The sequence below is a fragment of the Heterodontus francisci genome, chromosome 9 (genome assembly GCF_036365525.1).
Source record: "Heterodontus francisci isolate sHetFra1 chromosome 9, sHetFra1.hap1, whole genome shotgun sequence".
NCBI lineage: Eukaryota > Metazoa > Chordata > Chondrichthyes > Heterodontiformes > Heterodontidae > Heterodontus > Heterodontus francisci.
This window is the reverse complement of record NC_090379.1, coordinates 18,133,683-18,149,373: the sequence shown is the minus strand read 5'-3', so window position 1 is coordinate 18,149,373 and position 15,691 is coordinate 18,133,683. Positions and strand designations below refer to the sequence as shown.

At 43.2% G+C, this 15,691-nt stretch overlaps 1 protein-coding gene across 1 annotated transcript in view; it reads right to left on the bottom strand.

The window, feature by feature from the left end:
* Positions 1–95: 95 nt before the first annotated feature.
* Positions 96–15,691, bottom strand: part of snw1 (SNW domain containing 1) — a 35,261-nt gene continuing 19,665 nt past the window's right edge. The window contains exons 8-14 of the mRNA XM_068038605.1: positions 14,297–14,362; positions 12,724–12,840; positions 12,451–12,592; positions 11,634–11,730; positions 7,306–7,423; positions 1,046–1,209; positions 96–393 (exon numbers count right to left, since the gene is read on the bottom strand). Coding sequence (XP_067894706.1) covers positions 192–393; positions 1,046–1,209; positions 7,306–7,423; positions 11,634–11,730; positions 12,451–12,592; positions 12,724–12,840; positions 14,297–14,362 — 906 coding nt within the window. The 3' untranslated portion in view covers positions 96–191. The remainder of the gene's footprint in view (positions 394–1,045; positions 1,210–7,305; positions 7,424–11,633; positions 11,731–12,450; positions 12,593–12,723; positions 12,841–14,296; positions 14,363–15,691) is intronic.

The window sequence follows — 15,691 nt, the reverse complement described above, 5'->3', positions numbered from 1 at the left end:
AAAAGTGGCCAAACTGATGTTTACTTTACAGAAACATCTCTGTAAATGGAACTCCCATAAGGGGACTCTAACAGTTTCCCAGATGTGTGTTCTCATGATATTCAGTATGTCCATGCAGAAACAAATACCTAGGACACTGGTGTGAATTAGATGTTACTGTAACACAAGGCTGTACTACATATACAGTCCAGCTATTCCTTTCTTCGCTTCTTTCCCTCATGTTCATATTCTTTTGAGCGACCACTTTCGGGCCTCTTTGAACCACCGTGTTGCTTGGCTTCCTCCAAGAACTTGTCCAGCCCAAAGGGATCTTCTTCATCCCTCTCAAACTGAACAGGGCCTTCACGACGCTGCCTGCGGTCTGTGCCAGAGAACTCTCGGTCAGGGACAAACCTAAGTAAAAACAATTGTTTACATTTAAATTTATACATCACTCCTATTTGTGAAGTCACGGGTACCTAACCAGCTCAACTACTGTGCCAGGATGGAAGTAAGTAAATGCTTAAATAGATTGAGTCATAACATTCTTACACCTATTAATAACAGAACCTTATAAGAATCCTCCACAACATAACCATCACCTGAGTCCAGCCAAATGCAACACTATGGTTTCTGAGGAGTTCACCTGTACCCCAAATATATAGTGAAGTGGGAGATTTAGGTGGCACGGTTGCAGAAAATATCCCACTGTAAAAACCCCTTAACGGTCTTGAGGAAAGAAACCTCATTTTCATATAACAGCCCCAACTATACGGGATGAAGAACAACCCCCAACTCAACAAAATGCTAGATTTTGGGATTGAAGTAACATTTGAGACATTCCTAAAAAACTGAAGGGTTTAAAAATAATTTCTGCTACAAGGCATTTAAGTGAGATAGAAACTGATAGCCAAAGGGGAAAAACAGACTTTATTTTGACACACCATCTTAAGCTTCTCTGCGTAGCTTAAGCCCATCCGTGCTGCTCTGAAACCAGACTCCAATCATTCTGTAATACCAATGAAAGGTGATACAAACCCAGTAGAATTTTTTTTAAAAAACTCACCGGTTATTTTTCATAAGTGTGTCCAAATCATCGCCGTAAGTATCTTTATCAGCATTCTTGTTTGGCCTGTATACGTTTTGGGCCATATCCTTGCCACTTCTCCAGGGCTGGTCATAAACAGTGTAAAGCTCATCCTCTCCTCCTGCAAAGCCACTGTCCATCCCCTGGCAACACAAAACAAAACTTCATGCAAATGATATCTCAGTAGTACTCACCAAATGCTTAACTCAATTATGTATTAAAAGTTTTTGCTTGTTTCATATATATTTAAAGAATCCAGTTTTTATTTCATCAATCTGCTAGATTCAGTTTGAACCTGAAAATTAAAAATTGATTGAAACAGGCCATACTTTACAGAATTGTGTTGGAAGACTGAACTAAACCCAAACACAATTACCTGACCTGCAGCTCAGGAAACCCAAATTGCCAGGTTTATAAAAAGGACCATTCATCCCATTCCCAGAATACATGAATTTTGTCCCATTTAAGGGCTCTATCAGAATTAATCTACGGGAAGGTTCTACAAAGCTTTCCACTGCCCTTTAAAGTTTAAGCAAAAAACTGTTAATTTAGATGGAATTACAAATGTATGTTGGCCTCTTGCATAACTCCTTATTACATAGAATTTGCAGCACAGAAACAGGCCATTTGCACCAACTAGTCTGCCACTATGAGTTCCACAAGGGGCTCCTCCCACAGTACTGCATTTAATCCTATCGGCGTAACCTTTCTCCATCATGTATTTATCTACCCCTTTGCCTCAATTACTTTGTGGTAGCAAGGTCCACATTGTAACCACTCTGCGGAAATAAGTTTCTCCTGAATTCCCGATTGGATTTATTAGTGACCATCTTATAGTTATGGCCCTTAGTTTTGTACTCCATTAATAGGAAATATTTTTTCTACGTCTACCCTATTAAACCCTTTCATAATTTTGAATACCTCTATTAGGTCACGCTTCAGCCTTCTCTGTTCAGTCTTTCCTGATAGCTACAACCTCAGTTCTGGTATCATCCTTGGAATTTTTTTTTTGCATCGAACCTGAACTGTACACAGTACTCAAGTGTGGTCTAGTCAAGGCTCTGTACAATAATAGTCTATAAATGATGACAAGATAGCTAAAGGATGAAATGAGATTAAGAATTTTTTGTAGACGAGGTAGTCAACATGTCTAATTACTATACAGCAGAAATCAATAAAGCAAAAAACAAAGTGGATTTGGTACTGGCTAATGAACCCGGCCAGGTGTTAGATTTAGATGTAGGTGAGCACAATTCGGTTAGGTTTACCTTAGCGATGGGCAGGGACAGGTATATACCGCAGGGCAAGAATTATAGCTGGGGGAAAGGAAATGATGATGCGATTAGGCAAGATTTAGGATGCGTAGGATGGGGAAGGAAACTGCAGGGGATGGGCACAATCGAAATGTGGAGCTTATTCAAGGAGCAGCTACTGCGTGTCCTTGATAAGTATGTACCTGTCAGGCAGGGAGGAAGTTGTCGAGCGAGGGAGCCGTGGTTTACTAAAGAAGTTGAAGCGCTTGTCAAGAGGAAGAAGGCGGCTTATGTTAGGATGAGACGTGAAGGCTCAGTTAGGGCGCTTGAGAGTTACAAGCTAGCCAGGAAGGATCTAAAGGGAGAGCTAAGAAGAGCAAGGAGAGGACACGAGAAGTCATTGGCGGATAGGATCAGGGAAAACCCTAAGGCTTTCTATTGGTATATCAGGAATAAAAGAATGAATAGAGTTAGATTAGGGCCAATCAAGGATAGTAGTGGGAAGTTGTGTGTGGAATCAGAGAAGGTAGGGGAAGTGGTAAATGAATATTTTGCGTCAGTATTTACAGTAGAGAAAGAAAATGTTGTCGAGGAGAATACTGAGATTCAGGCTACTAGGCTAGATGGGATTGAGGTTCACAAGGAGGAGGTGTTAGCAATTTTGGAAAGTGTGAAAATAGATAAGTCCCCTGGGCCAGATGGGATTTATCCTAGGATTCTCTGGGAAGCTAGGGAGGAGATTGCAGAGCCTTTGTCCTTGATCTTTGTCGTCATTGTCGACAGGAATAGTGCCGGAAGACTGGAGGATAGCAAATGTTGTCCCCTTGTTCAAGAAGGGGAGTAGAGACAGCCCTGGTAATTATAGACCTGTGAGCCTTACTTCGGTTGTGGGTAAAATGTTGGAAAAGGTTATAAGAGACAGGATTTATAATCATCTTGAAAAGAATAAGTTCATTAGCGATAGTCAGCACGGTTTTGTGAAGGGTAGGTCGTGCCTCACAAACCTTATTGAGTTTTTCGAGAAGGTGACCAAACAGGTGGATGAGGGTAAAGCAGTGGATGTGGTGTATATGGATTTCAGTAAGGCGTTTGATAAGGTTCCCCACGGTAGGCTATTGCAGAAAATACGGAAGTATGGGGTTGAAGGTGATTTAGAGCTTTAGATCAGAAATTGGCTAGCTGAAAGAAGACAGAGGGTGGTGGTTGATTGCAAATGTTCATCCTGGAGTTTAGTTACTAGTGGTGTACCGCAAGGATCTGTTTTGGGGCCACTGCTGTTTGTCATTTTTATAAATGACCTGGATGAGGGTGTAGAAGGGTGGGTTAGTAAATTTGCAGATGACACTAAGGTCGGTGGAGTTGTGGATAGTGCCGAAGGATGTTGTAGGGTACAAAGGGACATAGATAAGCTGCAGAGCTGGGCTGAGAGATGGCAAATGGAGTTTAATGCGGAAAAGTGTGAGGTGATTCACTTTGGAAGGAGTAACAGGAATGCAGAGTACTGGGCTAATGGGAAGATTCTTGGTAGTGTAGATGAGCAGAGAGATCTTGGTGTCCAGGTACATAAATCCCTGAAAGTTGTACCCAGGTTAATAGGGCTGTTAAGAAGGCAGATGGTGTGTTAGCTTTTATTAGTAGAGGGGTTGAGTTTCGGAGCCACGAGGTCATGCTGCAGCTGTACAAAACTCTGGTGAGGCCGCACCTGGAGTATTGCGTGCAGTTCTGGTCACCGCATTATAGGAAGGATGTGGAAGCTATGGAAAGGGTGCAGAGGAGATTTACTAGGATGTTGCCTGGTATGGAGGGAAGGTCTTACGAGGAAAGGCTGAGGGACTTGAGGTTGTTTTCGTTGGAGAGGTGACTTAATAGAGACATATAGGATAATCAGAGGGTTAGATCGGGTGGATAGTGAGAGTCTTTTTCCTCGGATGGTGATGGCAAACACGAGGGGACATAGCTTTAAGTTGAGGGGTGATAGATATAGGACAGATGTTAGAGGTAGTTTCTTTACTCAGAGAGTAGTAGGGGCATGGAACGCCCTGCCTGCAACAGTAGTAGACTCGCCAACTTTAAGGGCATTTAAGTGGTCATTGGATAGACATATGGATGAAAATGGAATAGTGTAGGTCAGATGGTTTCACAGGTCGGCGCAACATCGAGGGCCGAAGGGCCTGTACTGCGCTGTAATGTTCTAAAAAAAAATATAGCCGAAACAGTAGAATCAAGTCATCACGATTGAATTGTTTAGATCATATTTTTACACAAGGAGACAGTCAAGCCCTGTAGGAGAGACATTATACTGAGCATCAAGGAACTGAGTTACAATAAAAGGAAGGAGCTTTTTAAGCCATGTAAAATAACACGACAAACTAAAGCATAACAGTATGACAATGGGACACAAAACAGTATATTAAAAGGGGGCATTTTAAAGCTCACCTACTTCACAACTCACCTTTTTGTAACAGAAAAGGGGCAAGACTAATGGTGATAGTGGCGGATATGTGAAATGTTATGCATTTGAAATGTGGGTGGAGGTCGTAGAACATTTTTCCCTGTATAACACTGGGACAAAGCACTAATGATTGTGGTAGAGTTGGGAGCAATCTGAGCTGGCAAGTTAAGAGCATCACTAAGTGCATTAGCACAGTGCAGTGTATTGACTTAAATGGGATTCTTCCCTCCCCTTTAAGTAGTATAAAATCTTTTATAATGGATGTAATAGACACAGAAAATATTATTGGACAGTCAACATGGATTTATGAAAGGGAGATTATGTTTGATAAACTTATTGGGAGTTTTTTGAGGATGTTACTTAAAGCATAAAGGAGAACCAGTGGATGGGGTGTATTTGGATTTTCAGAAGGCAAAATTAGAACACATGGGATTGGGGATAATATACTGGTATGGATTGAGAATTGGTTAACAGACAGAAAATAGTAGGAAGGCTGTGACTCGAGGGGTAACCACAAGGATCAGTGCTGGGGCCAGAGCTGTTCACAATCTATATAAATGATTTGGATGTGGGAACCAAATGTAATATTTCCAAATTTGCTTATAACACAAAACTAGGTTGGAATGGGAGTTGCGAGAAGCACGCAAGGAGACTTGGTCAGGCTAAATGAATGGGCAAGAAAATGAAAGATGGAATATAATGTTAACAAGTGTGAAGTTATTCACTTTGGTAGAAAAAACAGAAAGACATAATTTTTTTTAAAATGTGTTGATGTCCAAAGGGACCTGGGTGTCCTTCATGAGGAACTAAAAACTAGCATGCAGGTGCAGAAAGCAATTAGGAAGGCAAATGGTATGTTGGTCTTCATTGCAAGGGGATTTGAGTACAGCAGTAAAGAAGTCTTGCTGCAATTGTACAGCACCTTGGTGAGACCTCACCTGGAGTATTGTGTACAGTTTTGGTCTCCTCATCTAAGGAAGTATATACTTGCCATAGAGAATGTGCAATGGAAGTTGACCAGACTAATCCCTGGAATGGCAGGACTGTTCTATGAAGAGAGATTGAGGAAACTGGGCCTGTATTCTCCAGAATTTCAAAGAATGAGGGGTGATCCCATTGAAACTTACAAACTTCTTACAGGGCATAACAAGGTAGATGTAGATAGGATGTTTCTCCTGGCTCTTGAGTCAAGCCAGGAGATATAGTCTCAATAAGAGATAGGTCATTTAAGACTGAGATGAGGAGGAATTTCTTCACTCAGAGGATGGTGAACTTTTGGAATTCTCTATCTCAGAGGGCTGTGGAAACTGAATCATTGAGCATGTTCAAGACAGAAATTGATAGATATTTGGATACTCATGACATCAACGGATATGGGGATAGTGCAGGAAAGTGGTCATGAGGTAGATGATCAACCATGATCTAATTGAATGGCAGAGCAGGCTCAACAGGCTGAATGGCCTACTGCTATGTTCCTATATAGTGTACGGGTCAAGTGACAACACTGGTTACTTTTTCCACTACTAAATCAGTCCAATAATAACTTGTATTCATATAGCGACTTTAATGTAATAAAACGTCCCATAGAGGCATTATAAACAAAATATGTCACCGAGGCACATGGGAGATATTAGAGCAGATGACCAATAACTGGGTCAGAGTGCCTTTAAGGAGAGTGAGGCAGAGAGGTGTAGGGAGGGAATTCCAGAGCTTAGGTCCTCGACAGCTGAAGGCACGACCACCAAAGGCGGAGTGATTAAAAATTGGAATCCTCAATCGGCTGGAATTAGAGGAGTGCAGATATCTCAGAGGGTGGCGGGGTTGGAGGAGATTAGAGATAGAGAGGGGCCATGCCATGGAGGGATTTGAAAACAAGGATGAGAATTTTTTATAACTGAGGCATTGTTTAACCGGGAGTGTGGCAAGGAGAGGGGTGATGGGTGAATGGGATTTGATGCGAGTTCGAACATGGGCAGCAGAGTTATGGATGACAAGTTTAGGGAGGACAGAATGTGGGAGGCAGCCAGGAGCGTGTTAGACCAAGTCTGAAGGTAACAAAGGCGTGGTTGAGGGTTTCAGCAGCAGAAGAGCTGAGGCAGGGGTGGGGTTTGGTGATGTTACAGAGGTGGAAATAGGCAGTCTTAGTGATGGCTTGACTATGGGGCTGCAAGTTAATTTTCGGGTCAAATTTGACACCAAGGTTGCCAACAGTCTGGTTCAGTCTCAGATAGTTGTCAGGGAGAGTGATGGAAATGGTGGGGGGGAGGGGGAAAAGAGCAGAGTTTGTGGCAGTGTCAATCAGGAGGAAGTGTCTTTTCAGCAGATTCATTGGACTATGTTCCATATTTGCTAGATGGAATGTATAACTTGGAAACTATGATCCATCTGATGGCTGAAGAGAAACCTGGACAACTTGGGAAAGCAAATATAAGCAACAGATAATTTTCTGGACAGTCACATGTCGAAGAAGTGGCAGACAACTGCATAAAGCTCTTGTTAGGGGACATTCCTTTGTAATGGTCATTTTATTTTACCTTGTTCTGGTTGAAGAGTCTTTGGTCGTACTGTATTTCAGTCGATGTACGTTGATTTGGTACACCCAAGGCAATCAGCTCACTGATGTCTCGGTCCTGATCCCTCTGCAGCTTGGTCCTGATATTTAAACAAGTGGAATTACTTAGACAGTGAACTCAGTTGCCACCGTGAAACTTGTACAGAAACTCAGTGCAGATTAGAGCATGTTAGAACACTCCATGCTCACCCATAAAGAATTTCTGAAATATGCTGAACTTCATGCAATTAAAATATAAAATTTAAACAAACCTATCCAGAGGGTTATACTAATTGGCTTGAAAAATCAACTTGCACTGCCTCCAGAAACATTTTTATTAATGTCATCCTTGGCTTCGTGTCCCCTCGGAGTGTTGTGGGTTCAAAGTCCATTCCAGAGACTTGAACACAAATACCATGCTGACATTTCAGCGCAGTACTGAGGGAATATTACTTTATTACAAGTGCCATCTTTCAGGTGAGGCATTAAACAGTGTAATATGTCCCACATCAGTATTTCGAAGAGCAGGGGTTCTCTCCTGGTTTACTGGCCAAAATGCATCCGACAACCATCCGCATCAAAGACATTTAATTGTTCATTTTTCTCAATGCTGTTCGTGGATCCTTGCTGTGTACAAATTGTTTGCTAATCTCTTTGGCCTCCTTATCTCGAGAGACAATGGGTAAGCGCCTGGAGGTTGTCAGTGGTGTGTGGAGCAGCGCCTGGAGTGGCTATAAAGGTCAATTCTAGAGTGACAGGCTCTTCCACAGGTGCTACAGAAAAATTTGATTGTCGGGGCTGTTACACAGTTGGCTCTTCCCTTGCGCCTCTGTCTTTTTTCCTGCCAACTGCTAAGTCTCTTCGACTCGCCACACTTTAGTCCCGCCTTTATGGCTGTCCGCCAGCTCTGGCGAACACTGGCAACTGACTCCCACGACTTGTGATCAATGTCACAGGATTTCATGTCGCGTTTGCAGACGTCTTTAAAGCGGAGACATGGACGGCCGATGGGTCTGATACCAGTGGCGAGCTCGTTGTACAATGTGTCTTTGGGGATCCTGCCATCTTCCATGCGGCTCACATGGCCAAGCCATCTCAAGCGCCGCTGACTCAGTACTGTGTATAAGCTGGGGATGTTGGCCGCCTCGAGGACTTCGGTGTTGGAGATACGGTCCTGCCGCCTGATGCCAAGTATTCTCCAGAGGCAGCGAAGATGGAATGAAGTGAGACGTCGCTCTTGGCTGACATACATTGTCCAAGCCTCGCTGCCATAGAGCAAGGTACTGAGGACACAGGCTTGATACACTGTGACTTTTGTGTTCCGTGTCAGTGTGCCATTTTCCCACACTCTCTTGGCCTGTCTGGACATAGCAGTGGAAGCCTTTCCCATGCACTTGTTGATTTCTGCATCTAGAGACAGGTTACTGGTGATATTTGAGCCTAGGTAGGTGAACTCTTGAACCACTTCCAGAGCGTGGTCGTCAATATTGATGGATGGAGCATTTCTGACGTCCTGTCCCATGATGTTCGTTTTCTTGAGGCTGATGGTTAGGCCAAATTCATTGCAGGCAGCCGCAAACCTGTCGCTGAGACTCTGCAGGCACTCTTCCGTGTGAGATGTTAAAGCAGCATCGTCAGCAAAGAGGAGTTCCCTGATGAGGACTTTCCGTACTTTGGACTTCGCTCTTAGACGGGCAAGGTTGAACAACCTGCCCCTTGATCTTGTGTGGAGGAAAATTCCTTCTTCCGAGGACTTGAACACATGTGAAAGCAGCAGGGAGAAGAAAATCCCAAAAAGTGTGGGTGCGAGAACACAGCCCTGTTTCACGCCACTCAGGATAGGAAAGGGCTCTGATGAGGAGCCACCATGTTGAATTTTGCCTTTCATATTGTCATGGAATGAGGTGATGATACTTAGTAGCTTTGGTGGGCATCCAATCTTTTCTAGTAGTCTGAAGAGACCACGTCTGCTGACGAGGTCAAAGGCTTTGGTGAGATCAACGAAAGCAATGTAGAGGGGCATCTGTTGTTCGCGGCATTTCTCCTGTATCTGACGAAGGGAGAACAGCATGTCATTGGTGGATCTCTCTGCACGAAAGCCACACTGTGCCTCAGGGTAGACGCTCTCGGCCAGCTTCTGGAGCCTGTTTAGAGCGATTCGAGCAAAGACTTTCCCCACTATGCTGAGCAGGGAGATTCCACGGTAGTTGTTGCAGTCACCTCGCCGTCACCTTTGTTTTTATAGAGGGTGATGATATTAGCATCGCGCATGTCCTGAGGTACTGCTCCCTCGTCCCAGCACAGGCATAGCAGTTCATGTAGTGCTGAGAGTATAGCAGGCTTGGCACTCTTGATTATTTCAGGGGTAATGCTGTCCTTCCCAGGGGCTTTTCCGCTGGCTAGAGAATCGATGGCATCACTGAGTTCCGATTTTGTTGGCTGTAGGTCCAGCTCATCCATGACTGGTAGAGGCTGGGCTGCCTTGAGGGCAGTCTCAGTGACAACATTCTCCCTGGAGTACAGTTCTAGGTAGTGCTCAACCCAGCGGTCCATTTGTTTGCGTTGGTCAGTGATTATGTCCCCCGATTTAGATTTGAGGGGGGGGCGATCTTCTTGATGGTTGGCCCAAAAGCTCTCTTAATGCCATCATACATTCCTCCGATGTTTCCGGTGTCTGAGGCCAGCTGAATATGACTGCATAGGTGTTGCCAGTAGTCGTTTGCGCAGCGCCTGGCTGTTTTAGATTAGAGATACAGCACTGAAACAGGCCCTTCGGCCCACCGAGTCTGTGCCCATTTATACTAATCCCATATTCCTACCAAACATCCCCACCTGTCCCTATATTTCCCTACCACCTACCTATACTAGTGACAATTTATAATGGCCAATTTACCTATCAACCTGCAAGTCTTTTGGCTTGTGGGAGGAAACCGGAGCACCCGGAGAAAACCCACGCAGACACAGGGAGAACCTGCAAACTCCACACAGGCAGTACCCGGAATCGAACCCGGGTCCCTGGAGCTGTGAGGCTGCGGTGCTAACCACTGTGCCACTGTGCCGCCCTAAATCAAATTCCACCTTCTGCAGTGGTGGGATTCGAACCCATGTCCCCAGAGAAATACCCTGTGTTACTGGGTACTATTCCAGTGATAATACCACTATGCCACCACCTCCCCAGTGCTACGGATGTTAACTCGCTGGGGGCTTTCTTGTAGTTCAAGAGTGCAATGCGCTTAGCGGCTATGACAGGTTCCAGCTCTTCATTATGAGATTGAAACCAGTCTGCATTTCTCCTCGCACTTTTGCCGTAGGTGGTCAAAGCTGACTCATAGATGGCGTCTCTGATGTGGGCCCACTTGGTCTCAGCATCCCCTGTGGGAGTGTTTTGAAGGGCTGACACAAGTGAATTTAGAAATTTTTGTAACTGCTGTGGGTGAGAAATTCTGCTCGTGTTGATGCGTGGGTGGCCTTTCTGCTTGGAATGATGCAACTTCTTTGGTCTGAGTCTAACCTTGCTGCACACCAGGGAGTGGTCGGTCTTGCAGTCCGCACTGTGGAAGCTGCGTGTGATTTGAACACTGTTTAAGGCGGCTCGCCTTGTGACAATGAGGTCGAGCTGGTGCCAACGACGCGATCTTGGGTGCCTCCATGAAACCTGGTGACAGGGTTTAGTGTGAAAGAACGAGTTGGTGATGCAGAGGTTATGATAGGTACACAACTCAAGCAGTCTCTGCCCGTTCTCATTCATCCTTCCAACGTCACAGCACCCAAGGCAGGAGGGCCATGAGTCATGGTCGGCACCAACCCTGGCATTAAAGTCCCCCAGCAGGAATAGGTGTTCGGTGTTGGGGATGCTGCTAATGGTGTTATGGAGTTCCTTGTAGAACTGATCTTTAGCTTCAGGTGGGGAGCAGAGTGTTGGAGCATAGATGCTGAGTAGGTGTACTGGGCCAGAGGTGGTGAGCAGTCGGATGGACAGTATGCGTTCCGAGCCATTTGAGGGAGGCTCTATCATGCTGAGCAAGGAGTTTCTGATGGCGAAGCCCACAAATTGTTTGCTGCATTTCCCTACAAACCTACAAAACAGCAGTGACTACACTTCAGAAGTAATTCCTTGACTGTAACGTGCTTTGGGACGTCCTGAGGATGTGAATGGATGCTACGTAATTGCAAGTTTGTTTTTTAGAAAATATGCGACAAGCTGGAGGCCAGAGATATTGAGGTGAGAACATTTACTTTGTTACTTTATCCAGCATGCACTGATCCACAAATAAATGAAATTTCTCAAAGATTCATCAAGTTGAGACATACCTCTTATCTGGGGCTGCCCGGGCAAGATTGCGGTCATGCTGTCGTTCTTTTCGTCTTTCATGTCGAATTTCATCCCGCTCTCTAGTTTCATTTTCCTCTTTTAAAAAAAAATCACTTATTACACGACTTTTAATAAATAAACTATACAAGGAGTTTTTTTTTGAACAAAAGGGTACCCATTCTGCATGTGACTACTGACGATCAGACTTTTGAATGGAAATGTAAATATTTTGGATGTACTCTCCCTTTCATAGAGGTGCAAATTAGAAATAAAACAGGCCAATTAAAATGGTGCATGTTTGTTGCACCACGCAGTCATTTTCTGTTCGTCATGTCCTCAAGCGTCTGTATAGCTTGTCTTGTTTCAACTAACTCAGAGTTTGGTGGTGCAGCCAACTGCTATCCCAATATACTGCAATGTCACTACAGGCGTGGGATGTGGATTCAGGTTGGTCATCATCACACAACTTGATCTAAATTGCAGTGCTATTGGGGGCAAACTGAGGTCAGAACCTTTTGGGGTCAGTGGGCAAAAAAAAGACAGTAATAATCTCAATCCATTGTTCCTCACATCCTAGTTTTGTGCAACAGAGGTGAAGTGCTCTCTTCCCCAAGGATGGCACTAGAAAAAAAGTAAAATGTTCTGCACTGAGAACTATTGCAAAACAGTCAATTTTATTTTTACAGTTGCATTCTCTTTTTCAAAATCAGGTTAATTTAAGGGTTTAAACCTTGAAAGTAACCAAGTCCATTGATATTGAATATGTGGTACCAACAATTTTGTTAGACAGGGTCTTTCTTTACAAATGTCTCATACCTTTCTCTATGTGAGTCTTGATACCAGCTCTCCTCTCCCTGGCAATCTGAGCCAATTCTCGGAGCTTCTCCTCCTTCTTTTCTTTCTCCTTCTGAGCCATTTTCCTTTCAACTTGTGCTCGCATCTCTACAGCTTCACGAGCCTATGTGCAAACATAGGACAGTTAGGGAGCAGAACTGCTTCTAATGATCTTAAGGTTAAACATGAACAAAAGCAAACAGATCACGAGGTTTCACTTTGCAACATTTCAGAAGTTCAAGAAAAATAGAATACCTTTCTGTCTGCAATGTAGAGAGCCTCTGCAAGCTTAGCAAAGTTCTCATTGATGTGAACGGTTTGAAGTCCTCGGCCATCAGCAGCCAGGCGCTTGTCTAATGGAATGGTATAGCCCTGGAACACACAATAGAAGCACATAAAGAAGAGCTGTACAAATGTGCATCCAATATCCTAATCAGAAAAAACAAGGGCAACACAAAAGATTAAAAAAAAGACATGGGAATGCAACTACTGACAGTCTGATCTGCTGACTCAGCAGCCCAGGAATGTAGATTTTCAACTTCACGATATTTTAATAAGATCCTCCAAGAATGGAGGCTTTTGATAAGGATCTGTACAGTTTTACTTGCAAGTCTGCATGCCAGTTGATTACCAGTTCAGACTGCCACTGATAAAAAGAAAAAACTACCAGAGAGTTGCCCACGTCCCCCAGTACAAATGTACCAGAAAATATTATGCAGTGGAGCACAGCTGAGAAAAATAGTAAAATACTGGAATACATGTGATGCACATATAGTTTGCAGGAAATAGCTTCTGTTCACTGAATGATAAAACTTGTCAAAATATTAAAGTATGTGAATAAATCCATTTTTCTGATAATTATAGATCATTTATCGAAGCCCTGGGTCAAAATTTTAATTAACTGCAATGCTCAACGTCCTTCGTATGTGTTTGGAGATCACATTTCAGCAGATTCAGGAACATTCATACAATACTATTTGAACATAATGACAATTTCCCTGGGGGCATATTCAGTTGAGAAATACATCAGATTTACACAGAGTTCCTAACAGATTGCAGCCCCTTCCGACAAATTTCCTCATGTAAGCAGATATGCCAAGGTTCAGATTTCCACTGCCAGAGCTGGCGTTCCACATCCAGCTATTCGAGACATGCCATCCAAGTATGCAATGATTGCGCACCTTGTGAGCAACATTTGGAAGGTTTTGCTGAAGTCAGCCTAAACTAAAGACAGTGAATATTATGGTCAGGGACAAAAACAGTTCAGAAGTGAGACCGGGGAAAGCGAGCGAGGTGGTCGTGACCTCTGCTAAGTTTCACACTCCTCTTTTCTCCTTCAGGAAGTTACTGCTATCACCTTTCAAACAGTAGCCCTACTTTCCCACCCACTAAAAAATAGTCGGTTTTTTTGACTTTTTCCAAGCATATGCAAGTCAGACATTTATCACCAGTTCAGTTTGTATGATGCCAACCAAGAAAACTTTATCCAAACTTTGAAGCCAGTTGCAGAAAAGCCTCTCCAAATGCATGCTCCAAGTTTCATTATCAATGTATAGTGTGCGATAATGAGTATCAGAACACACCGTTAAAGATACATTTTAAAATGAATCTTTTAAGTTAACTGTCTGCTGCTTGATCAATAATCTTATTACTGCCACCTTTGTTTTGCACTGAACTGAACTAGGAGATTTCTTTTTCAACTAAATCAAAAATGCAGCCTGAATTATTTTAAGCCATTCACTGGGTTATTGGGGCTGGTAAAGTGAACATTTTACTGTAAACTGGCTAGTTTTTAAAGGGATTGCAAAAAAGGTCAGAGTCTCATTACCTTTGCATTCTTCCAGTTTGATATACATGGAGGTATTTTCCACTCTTGCTGTTCTTTCACAGTCATCTGAAACAAAGATATCAAAATGCTGATTTAACGGAATCCAAGAAACTCAAACAAGGAGTCAGGGAAAGGAAAGCTCTCAGCTTCTTCACAGCACAGGCAACTTGAAAAAATAAACACACTATTGTGACAGCTGTCTTATAAGGTTTCAGAATTCAAGTAGGAACAAACTAACATGCATTTGAGGACGTCCCAAAGTGCTTCACATGAAATGCTTTTGAAGTACAGTCACGTGAAAATTATTATGTAGGCAACAATACATAAATCACCAGTTAAATGTTTGCTTTGGTCAGGATGAAGGAGTTTAAACACCAGGAAAAGTCCATCTGTTTGTACAGTACCATGAAATGCTTTGCTCTATGCAGACAGGTGGCATCACCTTGGTTTTATCCCAGAAATCATTGCACTGGAGTGTCCGCTGAGAGTATGTGCTTCTAAAGCAGGCTCAGTATTTTGGGATTAGGGGGACAACAAAAATAGGCCCGAGTTCATGCACCTGATCTTTGAATTTTACAGCACTGAAGATGGCCATTTGACACATTTTGCCTCTTTGAAAGAGCTATCCATTTAGTCCTCTCTTCCCATACCCTTTAAGCTTTTCCTTTTTCAAACTTGATCAACTTGCCTATTAAAAGCTATGATGGATTCTGCATCCACCAGTTTTCAGAGAAATTCCATGTTTTAATGTGTTAAAAAAAAAAACTCTTTGGTCTTTTGATGATCTTAGAATAATGCATGTTAGTTAGTGACTCACCGACTGTTATGCAGCAACCCTTGCTGTAAGCGTACTTGTGAACGGGAGGCAGCTGTGATGATCAAAATAGCCTGTCGATACTCTCAAGGTGACAAATGGACAGTTGGCCAAGGTACTGTGAGGGCACTCATGGAATTATACCTCACCAAGGTTTACTGTTTACATGATACAAAGAGAGGAAAAGACTGGTAGGAAAAGTAAGTTTAAAAAAAGGATTACGCACAGGCAGGCAAACATCCAGGGTTCAGATGTTATCATTAACCATTAGTCAACATGTGAACCCATGATGCCTTGGAATACATGCCAACATTTGTTTGAGGTTATTTTTAGGTGCATTTGATTCTCCCAAGGATGTCTTTAATGCACAGCAGATTGCCCAATAAAATCAAGTATTTTTAACAGCAGGGCTGTGTTTTCCTTTGCTGCAGAGTGATTATACTGTTTTCTATTTCTCTACTGAAAGTTGCATAGCTGTAAGCAATACTTGTTGCTCTGATTTATCAGTCCCCTACTCAGTTTTTCCAGCAAACGTCACCTTGCTGCCTAAAGATAACAAGCAAGTTTTAATCTATCTGCAG